At 40.9% G+C, this 13,381-nt stretch overlaps 1 protein-coding gene across 6 annotated transcripts in view; it reads left to right on the plus strand.

Moving 5' to 3' along the window:
• HMCN1 (hemicentin 1) overlaps positions 1-13,381 on the plus strand; it is a 327,504-nt gene that overhangs the window by 214,520 nt on the left and 99,603 nt on the right. For all 6 annotated transcript variants that reach the window (XM_043521104.1, XM_043521103.1, XM_043521105.1 and 3 more), the window contains exons 44-47: positions 2,184-2,345; positions 6,416-6,697; positions 8,594-8,761; positions 11,558-11,671. In XM_043521104.1, coding sequence (XP_043377039.1) covers positions 2,184-2,345; positions 6,416-6,697; positions 8,594-8,761; positions 11,558-11,671 — 726 coding nt within the window. The remainder of the gene's footprint in view (positions 1-2,183; positions 2,346-6,415; positions 6,698-8,593; positions 8,762-11,557; positions 11,672-13,381) is intronic.

Below are 13,381 nucleotides of genomic sequence, written 5' to 3' on the forward strand. Positions count from 1 at the left end.
CTGGAAAAAGGCTAAGGTAGTGCCCATCTTTAAAAAAGGGAAGGAGGAGGATCCTGGGAACTACAGGCCAGTCAGCCTCACCTCAGTCCCTGGAAAAATCATGGAGCAGGTCATCAAGAAATCAATTCTGAAGCACTTCGAGGAGAGGAAAGTGATCAGGAACAGTCAAAGCATGGATTCACCAAGGGCAAGTCATGCCTGACTAATCTAATTGCCTTCTATGATGAGATAACTGGCTCTGTGGATGAGGGGAAAGCAGTGGATGTGTTATTCCTTGATTTTAGCAAAGCTTTTGATACGGTCTCCCACAGTATTCTTGCCAGTAAGTTAAAGAAGTATGGGCTGGATGAATGGACTGAAAGGTGGATAGAAAGCTGGCTAGATCGTTGGGCTCAACGAGTAGTGATCAATGGCTTCATGTCTAGTTGGCAGCTTGTATCAAGCGGAGTGCCCCAAGGGTCAGTCCCAGGGCCGGTTTTGTTCAATATCTTCATTAATGATCTGGAGGGTGGCATGGATTGCACCCTCAGCAAGTTTGCAGATGACACTAAACTGGGAGAAGTGGTAGATATGCTGGAGGATAGGGATAGGATACAGAGGGACCTAGAGAAATTAGAGGATTGGGCAAAAAGAAATCTGATGAGGTTCAACAAAGACAAGTGCAGAGTCCTGCACTTAGGATGGAAGAATCCCATGCATTTCTACAGACTAGGGACCGAATGGCTAGGCAGCAGTTCTGCAGAAAAGGACTTAGGGGTTATGGTGGACGAGAAGCTGGATGTGAGTCAACAGTGTGCCTTTGTTGCCAAGAAGGCTAATGGCATTTTGGGCTGTATAAGTAGGGGCATTGCCAGCAGATTGAGGGACATGATCGTTCCCCTCTATTCGACATTGAGGTTCTATCCGTGGGGGAAGTTTAGGTTGGATATTAGGAAAAACTTTTTCACTGTGAGGGTGGTGAAGCACTGGAATGCGTTACCTAGGGAGGTGGTGGGATCTCCTTCCTTAGAGGTTTCTAAGGTCACGCTTGATAAAGCCCTGGCTGGGATGAGTTAGTTGAGGATTGGTCCTGCTTTGAGCAGGGCGTTGGACTAGATGACCTCCTGAGGTCCCTTCCAACCCTGATATTCTATGATTCTATGATACTATGAAATGTATGATTTTCAAATGCACAAATCAGAGATAAGCATCCAAAGTTAAGTATCAGGGGGTAGCCATGTTTGTCTGTATCCACAAAAACAACAAGGAGTCCGGGGGCACCTTTAAGGCTAACAGATTTATTTGAGCATAAGCTTTCGTGGGTAAAAACCTCACTTCTTCAGATGCATGGAGTGAAAGTTACAGATGCAGACATAAATATACTGACACATGAAGAGAAGGGAGTTACCTCGCAAGTGGAGAACCAGTGTTGACAGGGCCAATTCAATCAGGGTCGATGTAGTCCACTCCCAACAATAGATGAAGAGGTGTCAATTCCAAGAGAGGTAAAGCGGCTTCTGTAATGAGCCAGCCACTCCCAGTCCCTATTCAAGCCCAAATTAATGGTGTTAAATCTGCAAATGAATTTTAGTTCTACTGTTTCTCTTCGAAGTCTGTTTCTGAAGTTTTTTTGTTCAAGTATGGCTACTTTCAAATCTGTTATAGAATGTCCAGAAAGACTGAAGTGTTCTCCCACTGGCTTTTGTGTGTTACCATTCCTGATGTCCGATTTGTGTCCATTTATTCTTTTACGTAGGGACTGTCTGGTTTGGCCAATGTGCATGGCAGAGGGGCATTGCTGGCACATGATCTCATATATAACATTAGTAGACATGCAGGTGAATGAGCCTCTGATGGTGTGGCTGATGCAGTTGGGTCCTCTGATGGTGTCTCTAGAGTAGATATGGGGACAGAGTAGGCAACGAGGTTTGCTACAGGGATTGGTTCCTGGGTTAGTGTTTCTGTGGTGTGGTGTGTAGTTGCTGGTGAGTATTTGCTTCAGGTTGGGGGCTGTCTGTAAGCGAGGACTGGCCTGTCTCATCCAAAGTTAGGCATCCAAGTTTGAAAATTTGGGTCTAAGCAACTTCTTTATTTTTATCAGTTGCAACTCTGGGCTCAGATATTTCTAAAAAGAGCCAGTGAAATTTACTGAACAACCTCTTTACCATTCTCTGTGTTTTTATCTGAAAGAATATCTCTTGCAGGTTCTCCATTGCCGGCTGACCCTACAGGAAGAGTCAGGGTGCTGTCTGGAGGCAGACAGTTGCGGATTGCAATTGCTGAAAAATCTGATGCTGCATCCTATATGTGTCTGGCTTCAAACATAGCTGGAAACACAAAGAAAGAATACAATTTGCAAGTTTATGGTAGGCCATTATGTAATATTCTCTATGTGATTATTGATCTGGAAAAACAATTACATTATGAAACCTTAATTAGTAAAACTGTGTTTAGACTGTAAAGTTTTCAGAGAGTGACTTCTAGATGAAACAACATCAGCACAAGATCATACTTGCTCAACCAGAGTGAGGATTAATTTCTGGAGTCACCTGATAAACCTGCTGGCTACATACAATAAGAATATTGATTCAGGTCTCAGCTGAAATAATATGCAGGGCGCCCTGACAGTGAGTCCAGCCACCAGATGGGAAATTCCTGAAATTGGTTGAGTCTGTCTGATATCTAACAGATACAGATGCAAAAGTGATTTTCACTTGAATTCATTCTGAAAATTACTTTCTGCTGTGATAACATTACATATAGGCTGTGTTTATTTAGGAGTATGGTTTGCATGTGGTATAATACAGAAATGAGCTGATACACACTTATTCCAGATTTTTAGACTGCACATGTTATACAACAAATACGTTATCGGTTATTGTGAATAGCAAAGGACACAATATTGAGACAGCCTAAAAAAGGCAGCTAAGGAAAAATTATGAGAATAACTAAATACTGAAGTTTTTAAAAACCTTGCAGATATAGAACGCCTTTCAGCCTGAAAAATCCTGTAATATTTCAACAAACAGACACATGTTTTGACAAATAGGGAGGAACTGGTTGAGAATTTGAAAGTGGAAGGCAGCTTGGGTGAAAGTAATAATGAAATGGTAGAGTTCATGATTCTAAGGAATGGTAGGAGGGAAAACAGCACCATAAAGGCAATGGATTTCAAGAAGGCAGACTTCAGCAAGGTAGTGTGATACGGGAGGGCCAGGGAGCAGTTGGAAGTGCTAGAGGGGAAATATATAAGCTCAAGGCTAATTAAGGCATGGTTCCCTGTCGACTAGGGAAGATGGCTGCAGGTTAACTGGAGCACTTGCAGTCAATCAAGGCCCTGTTAGAAACCTAATAAAAACCCCCTACTTCAGGCAGACAGTGAGGGAGGAGGAAGGTGAGAGGACTGGAGCTTGGAGGTGTGTTGTGAGATTTGGAAGACCTGAGTACTGAAGTAAGGGAGACCCTGCCCAGCAGGACAGGGAGACTCCCTTCCTACCAGCTTCTAAGGACCGAGGGTAACCCCACCTAAGGGGGACGAGAGTAAGAAACCCGCAGGGGTTGAGAGGGGCTGGGACTCAGGGCAAGGAGCAAACCCAGACCCCTTCCCCATTTCCCTCCTCTACCACCTTCCCGGACTAGTAGCGGGGCCCTCGGCACCCAAAAGCAGGGGCAAGGGGTGGCATCTTAGCTCCCCACCAAAGAAAAGCACAGGATCCACCAGACTAGCATCAGCCATCTTGTCACAGTAGGTAAGATCCCATGGGAAGTAAGTCTGAGGGGGGAAAACAGTTCAAGAGAGTTGGCAGTTTTTCAAAGAGACATTATTAAGGGCACATGGGCAAACAATCCCTCTGCATATCAAGTGGGGTCCCGCAGGGATCAGTTCTGCGTTCAATATCTTCATCAGTGATTTAGAAAATGGCATAGAAAGTAGCCTTATAAAGTTTGAAGATGATACCAAGCTGGGAGGGGTTGCAAGTGCTTTGGTGGATAGGATTAACATTCAAAATGATCTGGACAAATGGGATAAATGATTTGAAGAAAATAGGATGAAATTCAGTAAGGACAAATGACCTCCTGAGGTCTCTTCCAATCCTAATATTCTATGATTCTATGAAAGTACTCCACTGAGGAAGGAATAATCAGTTGCACACATCCAAAATGGGAAATAACTTAGTAGGAAGGAGTACAGCAGAAAGGGATCTGGGGATCATAGTGGATCACAAGCTAAATATGAGTCAACCATGTAATACTGTTGCAAAAAAAGCAAACATCATTCTGTGATGTATTAGCAGGAGTGTTGTGAGCAAGACATGAGAAGTAATTCTTCAGTTCTATTCCATGCTTGTTAGGCCTCAACTGGAGTATTGTGTCCAATTCTGAGTGCCACATTTCAGGAGGATGTGGACAAATTAGAGAAAGTCCAGAGAAGAAGAACAAAAATGATTAAAGGTCTAGAAAACATGAGGGAAGATTGAAAAAATTGAGTTTGTTTAGTCTGGAGAAGGGAAGACTGAGAGAGAGCATGATAACAGTTTTCAAGTACATAAAAGGTTGTTACAAGGAGGAGGTTGGTGAAATGTTCTCCTTAACTCTGAGGATAGGACAAGAAGCAATGGGCTTAAATTGCAGCAAGAATGGTTTAGGTTGGACATTAGGAAAAGCTTCCTAACTGTCATGGTAGTTGTGACAGGGGTCCCAGTGGGGGCCAGCTGTGGTAACTCAGTTAGGGTGAACTGCAAAGAATGTGGCAGCCAAACCCCCAAAAGCTGGTGGATATTCCAATACTTAGATTTACCAAGACTGCATAAAACAGCTTCTTTATTACCTTACTGGTTACTCAGAAGTCCAAACAACACAGTTCCCTTAAAGTGATCCAGCCTCAGGCCTCCATCCAGGTACCTAAGTCAAATATGATGATTTCTGAAAATCTTATTTCATCATATAAAAGAAAAAGGTTCTACTAATCTCAAAGGATGAGACACATTACCTCCCAGGTTATTGAATAGTTTAGATCTTACCCAAATACATGCTACAGCCAATTCTTATTAACTAAACTAAAATTTATTAAAAAAACAAAAGAGAGAGAGAGAATGGTTAAAAGATCAATATACATACAGACATGAGTTCAATTCACTGAGGTTTAGATTCATAGCAGAGATGGTGAGCTTTGTAGCTGCAAAGAGTTCCTTTACAATTCAGTTTGTAGGTTATAGTCCAATGTCCAAATATCATATTCAGGGCATACCAGCATAACTGGGACCTCAGTCTTGCGACTCAGACTTCCCCCGATGAAGCTTAAGCAGATCTGAGATGACAGAATCAGGACCCAAGGATTACAATTTCATGTCTTCTTTGACAAGTTGGGAGTTCCTCCGGGAACAAAAGGTAATTAGGAAAACTTTGAAGGAGGTCCATAACTGGTACTTAGCTATAGAATTAACATAAGGCAGTTTGCTTGTTCCTCCACCATTCACAGATTATTTGCTATACATTTCAAAGAGAGATGAATACAGAGGTAGCCCATGTTTACAATTCATTTAAATGCTAGGATGTTCTTTTGATCTCTGAATTATCGAAATACAGAATAGACAGGGATTGTTGATTACGTTGTCAACCCTACTCCTACATATGTAAATACACAAAAACACAAACATTATCTTCCCACATGTCTTTTGAGGGTTATTTATTTTGCAGGATGTTTAACCCATTCTGGCCATGCGTCATAGTAGTTAAGCACTGGAATAAATTGCTGAAGGAGGTTGTGGAATCTCCATCACTGGAGATTTTTAAGAGCAGGGTAGACAAATACCTGTCAGGAATGGTTTAGATAATACTTAGTCCTGCCATGAGTGCAGGGGACTGGGCTAGATGACCTTTTGAGGTCCCTTCCAGTCCTATAATTCTGTGTTTATAAAGTGGTTTGGGATCCTTACACGCAGGCAGGAATCCACTTCACCTACCACTGAAATGTAGCTCCCTTTAAGTTGAAACCTACCTACAGCAGCTCAACACAACTATTTGGGACTGGAACTTGAATAAGAATGAAGCGGCCACTTGAAACTGCAGGGTGAATATTAAGTCATTAAAATGCAATTAATACTTTAACTGGAATTTAGCCAAAATACTGGGATTAATACTTATATTCTTGTGAAAAAGGCCATTGACCACAAGTGGTAAAGACATTTTTACATGCTTATGTTTTTTCACATCTTAGCTTCAGTGTCTCCTAACACCAAGCATTATCTGAGTACCGACTCAGAACACAGAGTGCAACCTACTGAATTACCAGCATCACTTTCTGCAGCACTGAGGTGTTTCTTGGTGGTTTCCCTTTTAAGTATTTCACTCATTCTTATGTGTAAGAATCACTGCACATTCTGAACCTCAGCTTCTCATGCTAAGGTTTTACATTTTGTTTCCTTTTCTTTAATAGTTCGCCCAACTATACTGAACAGTGGGAACCACTCGTCTGAAGTTGTTGTAATCAGAGGGAATAATATTTCACTGGAGTGCAAAGTACAGGGTAACCCACAGCCAGCAATAACCTGGATGAAAGATGGTCATCCCCTTGTCAATGGGAGGGGAGTAGAAATACTGAATGATGGACATCTTCTTCAGCTGAAGAACGCCCATGTGTCTGACACTGGCCGCTACGTGTGTGTTGCTGTGAATGTGGCAGGACTGACTGACAGAAAATATGATTTAAACATTCATGGTGAGTAGGGGAGATGAATGGAGCAGGCAAGGTAGACACAGATATGTTTTCAAGTTTACCCAGGGACAGTAAGGAAACAGTTGTCATATTGATTGAGATGTTTCAGTTGTGCCTATCACATGGCTCTAGGCACATGACAAAACAAAACAAATACAAATCTTCTAACCCCTAAACATAGCCCTCCTAAAATCAAATCAACCCCATCTCCATCCCAAAGAAAAAGCTGGGAAAATAGGCCTTGTGGAGTATCCTGAAGGTCATCAAATCTGGGCTCAGATGCTCTAAAATGGGGAATGAGTGAGAAACCAAGAAAACCCTGCTGCTAGTCCTCACCTGATAAAACTTGGTGGGTGTTAGCTTGGATGCACTGAAGAATCACAGCTGCTAAGGTATTGCATGACGATAGAGACAGTTTCTCAAGTAGTCAGGATGCAAACCAGTTAGGACTTTACAGGTTAAAACCAAACCTTAAACTTCATCCAGAATTCGGCTGGTAGTCTATGCAAGTTATGGAGCACAAGTGTGCATGTGCACCCAGCAAGAAGGAACAAGTAATGAGCAGGCACTAGCTGCAATATCTGAATGGTTTAATTTATAGCCCCAGGTAGAGTACATTTCAGTAATCTGACTTCAGTGGCATGGATTACAGTGTGAGTATCTGCATTTAAAAGAAAAGCCATGGTATGTGACTTCAAAAATTACTGTGTCAGGTCTGGGTCCAGTCTGATTCAGAATGGGACTTTATCTACACTCTGGCTATCCTTCCTGTTTCATCAGACACCTAGCTCATGAAAGCTTATGCTCAAATAAATTTGTTAGTCTCTAAGGTGCCACACGTACTCCTTTTCTGTTTGCGGATACAGACTAACACGGCTGCTACTCTGAAACAGGTTTAATTTGAATACCAGGTTAGGGTAGCTACTGTATCACTGGATGAGGATGACTGATTATCATCACTAACGTGGTCTGTTTTACAAGTATTCTGCCACAGATCCCACTGAAACATGGAGGTTTATGAACATCTTGAGATAATGGGAGCCATGCAGCTCATCTCCAATTCTAAAGTCTTCCTATAAAATGAGAAAGGGAAACAGCAACTAGAGAAGAAAGGAAGAGGAAGAGAGAGAAAAAGATAGAAATTAAGTTGAAAATGAAGAAAATATGTATAGTTCTGTAATTATTAAAAAAGAGAGGTGACAATTACACTGTGGTTCTTTCCAGTTGGAAGCCTCTGGGGTAGCAAATTTTCTTTTTTTACTTCTAAGATTTCTCTTATTTTATTATTAAACTTGGATGTATCAAAGAGAAAATTGTAAACTTAATCTGCTCACAGACACTTAGCCTGAACTTTCTGCGTGGAAATGTGAAATGTGGAACCGTGCAAAAAATTGAATTATTCCTCTTCCTAACAATGGAAAACTGAGAAGAGATTTACTATTGTTATTTAAATCCCTGAAAGGGGGTTACATCATATTTTTGCTTTTTCTATTAGAGAAAGTACAGTATTCTGGCTGTCTGACACAATTTTCCTTACCAGTTCACTAGCTGTAGAATGGACATAGCAAGCAAAATGTAATATTGTGTACTAACTATGATTCTGAACCCATAAGGGGATTGATAGAATCAGCTCCAAGATATCTTCTTCCTTTTGTGACATGACGTCTGAATAATATGAAGACTGAAAATGTTAAAATGATGGTACTTTGCTACCATATAACTAGAATAGAAAAATGAAGTTACTCTGCAACTATGCAGTCCCATACTGGTCAGGATGGTTTTAGCTGCAGTGAATTAATTTGTTAGTTTAAAAAATGTGGTGTGTCTTATCCAGAAGTAATCTTAGTTATTTTTATTCAGTGTTATCAGGTGTGTTTTTTCCTTTGTGTTGCTTTGTAGTTCCTCCAAGTGTTGTAGGTGACCTGGAAGTGCCTGAAAACATCAGCGCTGTGGAGAAAAATCCTGTCGCTCTGATTTGTGAAGCATCTGGAATTCCCCTGCCATCAATAACATGGCTCAAGAATGGACGGCCTGTCCCCTTGAATAGCTCTGTGAGAATTCTGTCAGGTACAGTTGAGAGTCTGATATACTAACAACACAAGCAGAAATAGAAAAGCATTCAGCAAGAGTTCCTATTAAAGACACTCATAGCTTAGGGCCAGATTGGCTGCAGCATTTATTAAGTAGCCAGTCGAACCAAATCTAAACCAAGCAGAAAGTTCTTACCAAATTTCATTTAGAGCTATGCTAACTTGTGCAGATCTGAGAATCTCAGCGCTGGTGCAGTGCACGGCCTGTAGCTCAGTATCCAATGGTGTGCAAGAGCTAGCATCTACCAGTGAGATCCCACTCTGGGGTTTGGCAACCTGTTGATTGGTCCAACCTGGAAAGGGGCCTATGCATAGGAACATTTATCCCCAGAGCCATTTCAGATGGTAACTGCTTACCTTGTGGATGCTGATAGTTGTGAGGCTCTCAGTGTGCATGTGCACCATGAAGTCAGTTCACTTAATCAAGCTTTTACCTCTGGATCATACTTTTTTTGGTTTTGTTTTTGGGGTTTTTTTGGCAAGGGCTCACTAGCTGAGCATAAAACAGAATGAAAACCCAAATAATAAGAGAACTTGACCTTGCATATATGTGGGTCTGCAGTGACTCTAAATACCAGAACCAGAGGAAAACCTGCCTGTGAGCCCTTGGATTTAAAGTGGTAAATTCCTTTTTAACCTCAAAGCCAATCAGATCTAATCCTGGAGCAAACACAGAACAAGAAACTAAGATGGTTTGATATGACAGAGCACCTTCTGATAAAAGCCCAAAAAGACAGCACTTGGGCACACCATTCCACAGGTCATCAGCTGGAATGAAATGAAGTACAGGCTTTGGAGTGCCTAACCTATAGTGTGACTGCTGTTTGGTAACTTCATATTTAAAATACATAATTGACTTAGCAGCTCTGAAGCTAACAAAGGGATATATGGACCCAATCGAAAACACTTTGAAGTTGATGAGAGTCTTTGCATAGACTTGAGTTGGCTTTGGCTCAGGCCCTTTCAACAACATTCAAGTACTAAGGGATGACCTGTGCAAGGTTTGTTATCTGAGCGTGGCTGGGAGAAGCTGATAAAAGTTGGGATGCTTCTCTTAAGCTGGGTCTGCAAAACTGGACTAGAAATCTAATGAGAAGCCTGAAGTTTCTAGTTCTTCTGGTTGGGCCAGATGCATTACCCAAAGACAGCCCTTCTCTTGGGATTTCAGCCCTTCTGTTCTCAAACTTGCCCAGAACTTGGAAGAGGAACATGAATATGGAAAAATAATGGAAAACAAACAAAACCTTGTCAGAAGTTCAAAATAGTTTGTTTAAATCTTGAATCTGGAAATTTGGAGGATATTTTATTTTATCTGAAATAATTTTCCCATCCCTACACCTGAACATAAAAGGTTAGTTCTATTTCCAGTTATACGTGCCCTTTCTTATCCACAGTACGTATGAAAAGGGTTTGGGTGTTTGGTTATTATGTTACATAAACCTTATTTTTTGATCTGATGTTGGCTTTCTGTTGTGTGGATGATATTGCCATCAGCTGAAACAGCCTCTTTTGAGATCAGTTTTTTCCATTCTGTCCATTGATTGCTTCAGTCCACTCCGACGTCACTAACTCCACAGTGCTCAGTCACTGCAGAGCTCAGAGAGATGAGCCATGGAAAGTCCTCAAGTTATCCCTGAATGTTGGTGGAGGGGGAAACTAACAACCCCATGCCTTGTTTTCTTGTGAACTTTACATGCTGTTGTGTAATCACTCAGGAAAACTGCACAGAGTGGTGGTGAATTCTGATTTTTGTTTTTATGGACTTTTGAGTTGGAGTTTGGTGTTTCCATTGTTTTTGCTCTTGAAGATGCTGAGGGAACAATCCCTAAATTAATATCTTAAAATAGTTCACCCTTTAACTCTTCCAAAGGAATAATTCAGTTCTGTAGATCAAAAGCATGCTTTGCATGGCAGGAGATCAAAAACTGATTGAGTGGCCCACATGCTGCTTCCATTCACTCTGAATCCTCTTCTGTTTGTCCATGGTTTTTCTAATATGGTTCCTTTAAAAAACATGGAAAACCCCCCATCACATCACATCTGCATGAAGATAATAGCTGTAGGAAATGGAAGAGCTTTTAGTAAGTTTTAGTATAAGTATGATCCGGGAAAACCCTGCCAGTAAAGCTGTGCAACTTTTGCTGTGCAAGTGTGGGGAGGACAAGATGTGAGGGAAGACACACAGCCCTGTGCAGGTGTTTGCTCACTACACAGCTCAGAGGGTGTTGATGGAGGAGAAGCAATCAACTTAATAAGAAATTATCTTTTGCCTACTAAAATTGTTGCCTACTTTTATGGATAACACCTAAAACTAATATTAAAATTAGAATATATTAGAGAACATTTTTAAAATTTTTTTCCTCTTCTTAATTTATGCATTTGATAGTACCTTGTGTTTAGTAAATTTGCTTTCCATGTGTAGCCAGCTAGGTGTTCACCAAAGCACTTATATAGGTGATAGTCCCACTGACTCCAATGGGAATAGTCACATAATCAAAGTTAAGCACAGGCCTTTGCTGTATTAGGGTCTGATCCTGCCCCCTGTGATCAATGAGAGTTTTGCCAGTGATTGCAAAGGAAGCAGAATAGAGCCCAGAGTCAGTTTCTCCTGTTTGAGAGTCTTTTATATAGCATCAGGAGATAATCTATTTTTAAACGTGATTGTAAAATCACAGAAATGGTTTGGATGCATTCAGTGTGGGATTTTTGGCATCCTTTATTTGTTTGGGAGGCTATTTTAATACCTGTATATTCTTGTGCCTTTTCTCTTCAGGGGGTAGGACACTGCGTTTAATGCACACTAAAATGGAAGATGCTGGTCAATATACCTGTATAGTAACCAATGCTGCAGGAGAAGCGAGGAAACATTTTGGCCTTTCAGTTTTAGGTAAGTATATGATTTTGATGAAAGTAGACAAAAAGTGTCATATTGTATGTTTCACCAGCATATATATTAAAGTTTATACATAGTTCCCCATAGGGCTTGTCTAGATGAACAGTTAGATATAGATATAGATATAGATATTTAAATCAGAAGGGACCATTATGATCATCTAGTCTGACCTCCTGCACAACGCAGGCCACAGAATTTCACCCACCACTCCTGCAAAAAACCTCACACCTATATCTGTGCTATTGAAGTCCTCAAATCGTAGTTTAAAGACTTCAAGGAGCAGAGAATCCTCCAGCAAGTCAATGGTAAATGGGACAAAATACAACATGGTTTTACAAAAGGTAGATCATGCCAAACCAACCTGATCTCCTTCTTTGAGAAAGTAACAGATTTTTTAGACAAAGAAAACACAGTGGATCTAATTTACCTAGATTTCAGTAAGGCATTTGATACCGTGCCACATGGGGAATTATTAGTTAAATTGGATAAGATGGGGATCAATAGGAAAATTGAAAGGTGGATAAGGAATTGGTTAAAGGGGAGACTACAACAGGTCCTACTGAAAGGTGAACTGTCAGGCTGGAGGGAGGTTACCAGTGGAGTTCCTCAAGGATCGGTTTTGGGACCAATCTTATTTAATCTTTTTATTACTGACCTCGGCACAAAAAGTGAAAGTGTGCTAATAAAGTTTGCGGATGATACAAAGCTGGGAGGTATTGCCAATTTAGAGAAGGACAGGGATATCCTACAGGAGGATCTGGATGACCTTGTAAACTGGAGTAATAGTAATAGGATGAAATTTAATAGTGAGAAGTGTAAGGTCATGCATTTAGGGATTAATAACAAGAATTTTAGTTATAAGCTTGGGACGCATCAATTAGAAGTAATGGAGGAGGAAAAGGATCTTGGAGTATTGGTTGATCATAGGATGACTATGAGCCGCCAATGTGATATGGCCGTGAAAAAAGCTAATGAGGTCTTGGGATGCATCAGCAGAGGTATTTCCAGTAGGGATAAGGAGGTTTTAGTACCGTTATACAAGGCACTGGTGAGACCTCACCTGGAATACGGTGTGCAGTTCTGGTCTCCCATGTTTAAGAAGGATGAATTCAAACTGGAACAGGTACGGAGAAGGGCTACTAGGATGATCCGAGGAATGGAAAACTTGTCTTATGAAAGGAGACTCAAGGAGCTTGGCTTGTTTAGCCTAACTAAAAGAAGGTTGAGGGGAGATATGATTGCTCTCTATAAATATATCAGAGGGATAAATACCGGAGAGGGAGAGGAATTATTTAAGCTCAGTACCAATGTGGACACAAGAACAAATGGATATAAACTGGCCACCAGGAAATTTAGACTAGAAATTAGACGAAGGTTTCTAACCATCAGAGGAGTGAAGTTTTGGAATAGCCTTCCAAGGGAAGCAGTAGGGGCAAAAGACCTATCTGGCTTTAAGATTAAACTCGATAAGTTTATGGAGGAGATGGTATGATGGGATAACATGGTTTTGGTAATTAAATATTCATGGTAAATAGGCCCAATGGCCTGTGATGGGATATTAGATGGGGTGGGATCTGAGTTACCCAAGAAAGTTAGCGCATAGCAAGCTGGATGTGTATCTACAGTGCACTATAATATAATAAACTTGGTAGTACAATTACCCAAAATGCTGTATTATATAATTTTGTCAGTCACAAACTTTTT

This window comes from Chelonia mydas, chromosome 8 (genome assembly GCF_015237465.2).
Source record: "Chelonia mydas isolate rCheMyd1 chromosome 8, rCheMyd1.pri.v2, whole genome shotgun sequence".
Lineage (NCBI taxonomy): Eukaryota > Metazoa > Chordata > Testudines > Cheloniidae > Chelonia > Chelonia mydas.